The 10,406-nt window shown below is 34.0% G+C and overlaps 2 protein-coding genes across 2 annotated transcripts; one reads left to right on the top strand and one right to left on the bottom strand.

The window, feature by feature from the left end:
* The first annotated feature begins 505 nt into the window (after positions 1 to 505).
* Positions 506 to 2,170, top strand: LOC118045449 (axial regulator YABBY 4). Its single transcript, XM_035054091.1, has 7 exons — positions 506 to 586; positions 686 to 823; positions 1,011 to 1,146; positions 1,248 to 1,296; positions 1,389 to 1,464; positions 1,647 to 1,739; positions 2,093 to 2,170. The coding sequence occupies exons 1-7, from the start codon at positions 506 to 508 to the stop codon at positions 2,168 to 2,170; spliced, it is 651 nt and encodes a 216-aa protein (XP_034909982.1).
* A 5,654-nt stretch (positions 2,171 to 7,824) lies between these two features.
* On the bottom strand, positions 7,825 to 8,837 carry LOC118045448 (uncharacterized). The gene is made up of 4 exons (XM_035054090.2): positions 8,580 to 8,837; positions 8,318 to 8,423; positions 8,143 to 8,220; positions 7,825 to 8,008 (listed from the first exon to the last, which is right to left on the bottom strand). The coding sequence occupies exons 1-4, from the start codon at positions 8,646 to 8,648 to the stop codon at positions 7,965 to 7,967; spliced, it is 297 nt and encodes a 98-aa protein (XP_034909981.1). The 5' UTR covers positions 8,649 to 8,837; the 3' UTR covers positions 7,825 to 7,964.
* Between the last annotated feature and the right edge of the window lie 1,569 nt (positions 8,838 to 10,406).

Raw genomic sequence — 10,406 nt, 5'->3', positions numbered from 1 at the left:
TAAATGACAAAGAAAACAACGCATGAAACAAAGAGGCATAGTCAGTTCCATTTACTTTCCATCACAGAAATTTGGACCACTCTCTCTTAACCTCAGATGTTGAGGTTGAAGTTTCCAAGGGTTGTTTTTAGTAGCAGTAAACTAATCTGAAATCAAGAAAAGTATGATCAGATAGGAATTCTTTAAAGTAAACGATCAGACAGAAGTGCTAATTATCCTAATTAAGTAGGTCAACAGACAACATTGATTTATTGTAATATGTGGCAACAGCCTTATGGAAAGTACATTATGTACGCATAATGAGACTATGCACCTCATTACATTAATTGGCATAACTCATACGTTAAAAACATGTCTAAAGCCTATAAATTCTTCCAATCTATAAGAAGACCCACGTACGTACTTCTCTGTGCTTCTCCTCTCTCTCGCCCTCGCTCTCTCTCTCATGCACAGGGAGACACAGACAGCCACAAGCACCTAGCAAGCTAGTCACCTACTAATTAAAATGTCAACATTGAACCATCTCTTTGATCCTCCGGATCAGATTTGCTATGTACAGTGTGGTTTTTGTACCACCATTTTACTTGTAATGCGCTGCATCTGCATAGAGTTTCACTAAATATTAATATCCCGTGCACCTTTTAATCATCTTGTGTTTTCTCTCTCTCTCTCTCAAATGTTGTAGGTAAGTGTTCCATGCAGCAGCTCATCCACGGCGGTGACTGTGATATGTGGGCACTGCTCCAGCCTCCTCTCTGTCAACTTGACGAAAATCTCTTTTCTCCCTTTCAATCTCTTAACTTCTCTCAGCCATGATCATGAGGTATATATATTACTTCTCAATTCATCAGGTTCTATTAATTAACATATCCCAGCTGTTAGTGTTTTCTTCTCGACCTTCCCCTTTTTTATTTTTCCTGAGAATTTATTAGTAGCTAGCTTAATTTATTAGCATATTGAAGTTCTTTTATGTTCAGTGAATAAATCTTTGAACTTATTTTTCCCTCCAGCAAAAAGAACTGCTTAGTCCAGACGAAGTCAATGCTCAAAAAGGCTTAGACACGCAAAGTTCATTCACTGTAATCTCTTCTGACAATGATGAAGATATTGACAAAATTAATCCAGTGAATCGTGTCATTAATAAACGTAAGTTTAACAAATTTATCGAGCCATATTATAGTAAATTTCTTGTTAATTTCTTCTACTTAATTATTAGCTAATCAATTGAACTATTTATCTCTCTACAGCCCCGGAGAAAAGACAGAGAGCACCATCGGCTTATAACTGCTTCATCAAGTAAGCAATATTATTAAGATATTATATTAATTAGTACACGATCGATTTAGCCTTGATATATTACTATGTTCTTACAAATATATATTTAGCAGAGAAGAGATTAGAAGGCTTAAAACTGAAAATCCAAACATGGCTCACAAAGAAGCCTTCAGTACAGCTGCAAAAAATGTAAGTTAATTTTCTGGAGTAACCAATAATTAGCTAGCTAGGTAGATTTCTGAGACTCAATCATGCAAAGAACCAAATCGAGGGAAATGAAAACGAGCTAGTAAATTTCGTCAAATAACTCAACTGATTTAAAGTAACATATTGTATTTTAATTCAAATTGATCATGTTTAACTCTTTTCAGTGGGCCCATTGCCCCCATGTCCACTACAAAGATGATGGAGAGAGCATTGGCTTGGAAGAGGAGAACGGCACATGGTCCTCTGATGCAGCTGAGGTATATAGCTAGAGTAGCATTATACGTGGAATGTTTTTTCTTTCTAGGAACGAAAATATTGTGCAGAACATGCATGGCTCAGGGAAATTTTTATTAGGTTGCTAATAATTGTTAACACACACACACACACACACACACACAAGAGGAAAAACAGTTCAGTTTTTGAATCACTATTCCAAATCTAGTCACTTTCTAGCTAGCTAATTTCTCCATGTTACTACTGCATCTAAAATTTATGAAATAGCCTTTTGGGGTCATTTTGAACGCGCTGTAAAGACTTCTGTGACACTTGACTTTTGTAGTATTTTATGCCACTGAAGTGGATGCATGACTTTCTGTTTGAAACGTTTCAGGTCAACATAGAAAGCAAAGGTTTCCATGAAAGAAAGGTTCCAAGGCATTACATGTGGGCAAAGACACCCTTTGAATGATCGAGACTTGTATAAACTGGAAAAAGAATAAAATTGTTTCTCTTTTAGGGTTTGGGTTGGGTTTAGATCTCACGTCCATTTAAGGTAGATGCTCTCGGGAATGAGATTCACTGCTAGTTGTGAAAGACTGACTGACTATAAGAAACTCAAGGTTTTCAAGGGGTTTAATGATATTGGATCGATGCATGTTCTGTCGCAAGAACAGTACCAGTTCACTTGAATGTTGATCTAGCTTGCTCTCTGATAAGATTGACTAGCGAGTTTTTCTACAAATTTTCGACTAAACCCATCACTCCTGTACTCATCTGTCATCGCCAACCTCCTCGATCCTCTCTGGTTTGGATAGGGTCTGGTGGAGAAACCCTTTCCGTCGTTCCGATGCTCGGTGAAGAGATCACAAAATTACGTTTAAAATTAGTGCAGAGATTTGGCATAATAAGTTACGTTTAAAATTGTGAAATTAATTAAATTGAATATATTTTAAAATATAGAGATATGTCAAAATTAATTAGTGGTTAATAAACATGAATTATTTAAAATCTTTTTTTTTTTTGTTGAAATCGAGAATAGATATAATAAAAAAAGAAAGAATAAACAGTGCGAGCAGGGCTATAGCTTTAGCTACATAGATTGTAGCTAGGCATCAACCAACATACAATAAATGAATACAAGAAAACCTATAACCCTACTATCAGTCCAAGCAAAAACAAACCCACACTAAATCAGAAATTAAGCAGACCATGCCGAAATGCATTCATGATTCCTGTATAGATCGGCCCCAGTATACCAAAAGGAAGAGTTGAGATTCCTGATCCATCCTGCAGCAAAGCAAAACAAAAGCCATAGGATATCTTCCCATATTGGCTTTTGATCCTCAAATATCAAGTTGTTCCTAGCATTCCATATAGTCCAGACAATGTTAAACATAAAGCCCCCCCAAACAGTTCTTTCAAACTTACAGTGATTGCCCTGCAAAAGACCCAGCCATTGACATTGAAGGTCGTCAAGGCCATAAGGCATTACCCAACTCAAACCTCTCCAATCTACAATTTTGTTCCATAGTTTCCAAACCACTTGGCAATGCAAGAGGATGTGGGATATAGATTCTGAATGTTGCTCACAAAAAGGACACTTGTCCTCTTGAGGGCTTAGAACATGCCTCTTCACCAGGAACGCTCTTGTGCAAAGGCCTTCATTTAAGGCTAGCCATAAAGTCATTTCTGTTTTTGGAGGGCAAATGGATTTCCATACATTTGTGACATAAGTAGGAGAACCAGCATACCTGATTCTTTCAAGGGCAAGCATACAAGAATTGACAGTATAATCTCCGTCTTTCCCCCATTCCCAAATCAACCTGTCTTCTTTCAATCGATGAATAGCTGCAAGATTAAGATCAGACATTAAGCTTTGAACCATCAGGGTCTCACTAGCTTTGAGGGGCCTTCTCCATTTCAGATTCCAATACCAAGTATCCTCTAACCAGTATCCCATCTGACTAACAAACCCTGATTTGGAGGAGGATAGGTGGAAGAGGGTCGGGTAAGAATTAGCTAAGCAAAAGCCAGTCAACCAAGTATCTAACCAAAATTTAACATGATTACCATTACCCATTTTAAGAGTACAAGCAGCTCGAATAAGAGAGCTATCAAGATCCAAGCTAGTAATAGTAGAGCTGATTCCTCGCCAAATCCCTGAAAGTTTTTTCTTGAACGTGGGCATCCCATTTATAAACTGAGGTCTGTATTTTGCTTTAATAAAATCTGCCCAACTAGCTTTATCATTGCTTCCTAATTTCCAAATCCACTTGAAGAGGAGAGCTTTGTTCTTTGCTGAAATATTCCCAACGCCTAGACCACCCATTTTCTTTTCTTTTGTCACTGTATCCCAAGCAAGCCGATGAATTTTCCTGTTATCAACACTCCCACCCCACAAAAACCGAGCCTGCATGGATGTGATCTTGCGAGCCACTGTCTTTGGAATGCAGAAAATAGACATGTAATAGAGAGGAATGGCAGAGATTACACTTTTAATCAAAATTGTTCTCCCCGCCAGGGATAATAACCGCCCCTTCCAAGAGTTGAGTCGTCCTCTAATTTGAGAGAGAACAGGTTTCCATGTGGAAATCCTTTTGAGATTTGCACCTAGAGGAAGCCCCAAGTATTTGATAGGGAGAGTATCACATCTACACTTGAGAACACCAGAAATCCCTTCAGCATATATCTCATCCACCCCCACCCCCACCAAACTACTCTTATTTAAAATCTATTTTGCATTTAGAAATCATGTTAAGAAACATGTGGCGCTAAGGTTATGCTCATTTTTCTTAATGTTTTTGAATTTAAATTCTTTTAAATTCATCATATTGATATGAAAAGGGGGGGTATTTTTAAGGTCGTTTGAAAAAACAAATAGTTTTAATTAATATGTAAATTGACTATTTATTATTATTAATGACATGTATGTGTATATATATATTTCATGAACTTAAGAAAACTAAATTATTGGCATGCATTTAGTTATAAAGCAAAAATTAGATTTCTTATTCGAAAAAATTATGTGAGAAATCCAAAATTTCCCTTCAAGAGAACTAATATTCCATAAAAAATTCAAAATATCACCCAAAATTTCTCTAGAAAACCTCATCGAAGACAATTATAATTCAGTTTTCAGTTTTTATGGTGTTGCATATCTTATATACTCCTATCCCACCTCTCTCTCTATCTCTTTCAAAACCATCACCCTCTGCGACATACATTGTCTCAATTATTTTTTTTTTTTGCACGATTCTCTCTCTTCCTATTTCTCTCTCAAAGAATCACCACCCTATCATAAAGACATTCTCCGGCTAAGAAAAGGGTACTTTTTTTTATATTCCTTTTCTCTTTCCCTCTTAACAATTTCGTGATTATTTTAGTGTAGGTTTTGTGATTTATTACTTTGCGTAGATGTTGCCATTATTATGTTGATGTTTTTGTTTATTTTTATTTCTTACAAAAACTCTAAAAGTATTCTATTTTTTTTTTGTTGCATTTATTGAAAAAATCCGTTTGTCAAAAACAGTTTAAGTTAATTAATTTGTTGTTATTTAAAAATATATTTAACTTGTAATATTTTTTTTTTCTTACAGGTTACGTCTCTTGGACATGAGCCGAGCCTAATAGAGTTGTTTGTAGAGACGTACATGCAAAGTGAAGACTGCCAAAGTGGGTGCAATAGTTCGTCGACAGCCACGCTCAACACTTCGTGGTATGTTTGTTCAACCATTTTATTTCATAAGTTATTATTTTCTTAAATTGAATATGATGATTTATTTTTTATTTTTTAGGAGACATATAATAGCTGGTTGAGAGAGAGATACGGGGACGATTCTTCAACTCACCTAGATTTTAATCCGAATTCTTAGATGGAGGTAGGATCGTTTGGTGGACCCGATAAAAATCGGGTGTATGAAATCTTCAACACTACAGTTTAGAATTTGCAGGCAACCTATTGTGTTTCAATCGTTGGGAGCTCTGAATTAGTATCGAGCACCTAGTCTAAGGAGATTATGGCTTTGAAACAACACACGACTCATCTCACTGAGTAATATCAGCAACTCTCGGCGGATTATGAACAACTTTGCTAGATGGTGATGGACATGAGATCACAGATGGGTGGTACGTGTGAGTTTCTTTTTTGGTTGTATGGTCCCGGGAACGACTAGTCTCCTCCTCCTCCTCCTCTAGCGCCGCCACTGTTCTAGTTTAATTATTTTTTGTACAATTAAAATTGTAATGAATATTTGGATTTTATATTATTTAGTTTTTTTTTCATTTTTCAATTTATTTTATTAATTAGTTTTTTTACTATTATTCTATACAATTTTATATTATTTATTCTACACAATTTTTATTTTTTAAAATATTTTTAAATTATAACCGACGGATTTACAAATGGCATTATACCGTCGGTATGTTTCAGAAAGTTATGAAATATTTATTGTATATGCCACAATCACCGATGGAATAATTCCATCGGTGATTTACCAATGACAATACAGAGATAATTATTCCCTCGATGTATTACAGAGAGTTTAAAAAAAATTATTGCTTATGCCACTATCACCAATGGAAATATATTGATGAAATTATTCCGTCAACATATTTCCAGTAGGATTTTTTTTTGGAGTGCATTTTCCATTTATAAAACCTTCCGTTTTTAATTATTTTTTTACCGATAGAATTAATGATAGATCATCGAATTACCGGTGAATGTTATTCTGACGGACGTGTTCCGTCAGGAAATGAGTCGGTAAATTTTACACTGATGAAATGGTAATCTTACGCCGACGGAAAAATTCCATCGGTAAAACTATTAAATGTTGTAGTGAATAACATTGGCCTTTAGATTGTCGATGAAAATTTCATTGTTTCAACAGAGCTTGGTTTTCAAATATCCTGAATGGAAACTGCACGTCAATGCATGGTTTACAAGGTTTGTATTAACTTAAATATTTTTTATGTTAATTTGGACCATTTATTGTAATTACTGAAATTTTTTACTTCAAGGTGAAATTTGAATGGAAGAGAGTTGATAATAATGTTGCAATGAAGGTTTGGAAGAATCATGCTGCAATTAGGTAAGATCGAATTTAGGATATATTTTATTCCAAATATTAAAATTTTATTTTTCATTTACTAACAAATAATTAATTTATACCATATAGGTTGCGTGATTTTTGATATGAGACATAAAAGAAGGCAAAAAAAAATGTGAAAAAGAGAGAGCTTTCAAGCTGAAATAACGTAGCAGTTTGGAAGGATTTCACACTATCGTATGACTTAGAGGCTGTATGAGTATAATACACTCTCTCTCTCTCTCTCTCTCTCTCTACAACTTTCAAAATATCTATAAATAATTAATTAAAAAATTAAAAAATTAAAAATCTTTTGGGTAAAAGAAGCAAATAAATTAATTTAAAAAAATCATATAACCAACAACAATTTTTTCATCACTGATTGTAACTAATTTATAAATCAAGAATGAAAAATTCATTGCTCATTCACTACAACTGGCGTATTTGGCATTTAATCAGCAATGAAGTGCCAGTTGTTATTTGTAAATAATAGATTTTTTGTTATTCTTATATCAGCAACAATAAAATTCGTTGCTGATAAATCAACAATGGCGAATATGCATTTAATATTCTTTGTTGTTGATTCCGTTGCTAAATGTTTTCAAAAATAAATTTTAGTTTTATTTGCAATTGATTAAATAGTTGCCAATAGCCCTATTTTTTAGTAGTGATACCAGTCATTTTTTATCTCTTTATTTATTTAGATTAATTCTCTAATATTTATAGAAAATAATACTAATGGTTTTCACAAAAAAAGAAATGAAACAAAGAAAAGAAAACATTGATATCCAAGACTTTCTTGTATCTTAATACTGTTTTTTTTTTTTTTTTTAATTAAAGGGAAAGCTAGTCCCCAGAGGAATTACATAATCAGGGTTAGCAACCCTGTAAATCTCCTCTTATTTTTTTTTTCCTATATCTTATTATATCACATTCAACTATAACATTGTAGTTGAGGGCCTCAGAAATTAGTTAAGATGTTTCATATACCCATAATTATATATATATATATATATATATATATATATATATATATAAAAACTATAATACTTAGTTGAGGCCTGAGGGCATATACCGTCCAAACCCTAGTTATAATTCATCATAAATATAGCTTTTACATCCACGTGCTTCCCGATGATCGTGAAGTATTTGCAGGTCATCCCATCATGAACTTTAATTTTATATTTCCCTCGTTAATCTCGACACCCTTCGAGTACGCCTGCCTGAAAATTATAAATACAAGTTGATGTAATTCCCAATATTTTTAGCACCACACATCTGCAGATGTAAGGTTATGGCTGCTAAAGCTAGCTTAGTTATCAAGAACTTGTAAGTTCTGGGGATAATTTGCTCTTACTCGTGAAATGCCTTGGAGAAATTGAATGGAAATATGCATGAAAGAAGTCCCTATTCTCCTTCTGTAGTTCTCTCCACACTGCAAGAAATACATTCATACACAAGTCAAGTATATTTATTAGCTAAAGAAGCCAAAACTATCGTGATCAGAAAACCAGTGAGATCGATCAAGTGACCTGTAAGTGTAACAAGTGGATGAACGCTAGCATGCTTAGCCAGTGCCTTCACGCATTGGTCTCTGCTCATGTGAAGGAGCAAACATCTCTCTATCAGATGCTGAACCTGTTATGTATACGTCCGTCCAAAACAAAAGCACAGTAAATCTGAATCAAGGCAGTACTCCAGATAGTGCAAAATGCATGTACGAATATTCTTCAAGATATAAAAATTAAAATCTACGTGAGCTGGGGGCTGAGGGGCCGGATCGCACCAACTTACCATCCTAATGTAGCTATGTGGGTGGCAACGCAAGCAAGGAAGACGATGGTGGTGGCCGTAAAGATACATGTTCTCCTAGCTAGCCGTTGACGGAAGGGGACAAAACAGAGGAAACTTATAAGGAAGAAACAAAGACTAGGAAGAGAAGGAAATACAGGACAAGAAACAAGATGCAAAAAGCGCAAGGAAGAGAACGGAGGACATTTGGAGGTTTTTATATCACAGCACATCTGTACCAAATAAAGAGAGTGACTGTTATCCTCAGATATCCAAGTGAAGGGCCATAAAACCACAAGAAACCCAAATGATAGATTCACCTCATCTTCAGAAGATAAGAGAATTGATTGTAGTTTGGAGCCTTAAAACATGATGGATTTTCGTGGCCTACCTCGTAGCCACTCGATCGATGTTGGAGCACCACCTTGCATTAAAAGGACTCCTCCCTAGCTGCCTATACCGGGTCCTACATTCTTCAAAGGCCTGCGAAGGTTCAGTGGTTCTTGTTGCAAAATAATCGTGCACTCAAAAAGTCCGAAAAATAGGATTACCTGTAGAAAGACCCCTAACCTGCAGGGTTGTTATCAATGCTAGCATCCATCAATTTTACCCACAATGTCATTGAGGATTTTCAATGATATCCTTCCATTTGTTTTCCGTCCAAAATCGTTGATATATCAAAAATATAAGAAAAATCTTTGGAGAAAGATCCTGATACAAGAATGAGATAAAAAAAAATCCAATACTCACCAAAATTTAAGTGATAAGAGTATTTTTATTTAGAATTTTTCTCTTCTACTTGTATCTTTATTTTTATTTTTTAAGTGAATTCCATTGAGTGAAAACTTTAAGATTTTAGTCTTTTGTTAAATTTAGAGTGGGATAAAATAAGTTGGTAATGAAAGATTGAAAAATATTATAACCTAAAAAAATTAAAATTTAAACTTCTTCAATTTCGAGTTTTAATTGGATTCAATTTTGAGTTTTATTATTTCAACAGTAAATTTTTATATATTTTTTCAACATTTTAAGACTAAATGGGATTCAAAATAATAGTTTAAATTAACACTTTATTTTTCATCATTATGTTTTTATTCTTAAATGATAAATTTAATTAATCTTTAAATTCTAGAGCTTCCACGTGGGTGTTCAATGGATTTTGCTAGCAGATTTGGATGGAAAGTAGATGGAAGGATAGAATTGAAAAACTAATATAATGTTAAGGTAGAATTGAAAGATGTGATTAGTGAAGGGTAACATTGATAATATTTGAGTATTTTTGGATGTTGTTGGTTAATGTTGACAACAACCTCGATGTAGTGTGAGGTGTTAATATTATTGCAATCCTAATCCACTAAACAATTATTATATTATAGAAAACTCTAAAAAAAAAATGTGTTCTATATTGTTCACATGCTTATAGATTATTGTGGATTTATTGTGTATTTTTTTCTCACTTTAATTATCAAATTTTTATTTTTAATGACTTGACCCTAAATTAAAGGTTGATTGCTTATGGTTTTTTAGGCAATGAAAACATTGAAAGGAGGATCAAAATGAAAAATGCGATCAAAATGGGTGGTGTTCAAAGTTTACACAAGAAATACATTTTAGTGCTTCATCTTTACAAATAATATAATTTAGGTCCTTTTGAATGTCTAAGATTCAATTTTGATCCAAAACTTCATTCTCCTTAGATTTCAATCCATGGTTAGAGAGATAAGAAAGAAGGGATCGCCAAATTCTGGTATTAAATAGAGAAAATCAGCATTTAGAATGATTTTGTCCTCCAAAATTATCGATCTTAATACCAATGGGTTGCATTCGTTG

This window comes from Populus alba, chromosome 10, assembly GCF_005239225.2.
Source record: "Populus alba chromosome 10, ASM523922v2, whole genome shotgun sequence".
In the NCBI taxonomy this organism is placed as follows: domain Eukaryota; kingdom Viridiplantae; phylum Streptophyta; class Magnoliopsida; order Malpighiales; family Salicaceae; genus Populus; species Populus alba.
The sequence above is the reverse complement of the archived record's forward strand: the minus strand, read 5'-3'. Positions and strand labels throughout refer to the sequence as shown.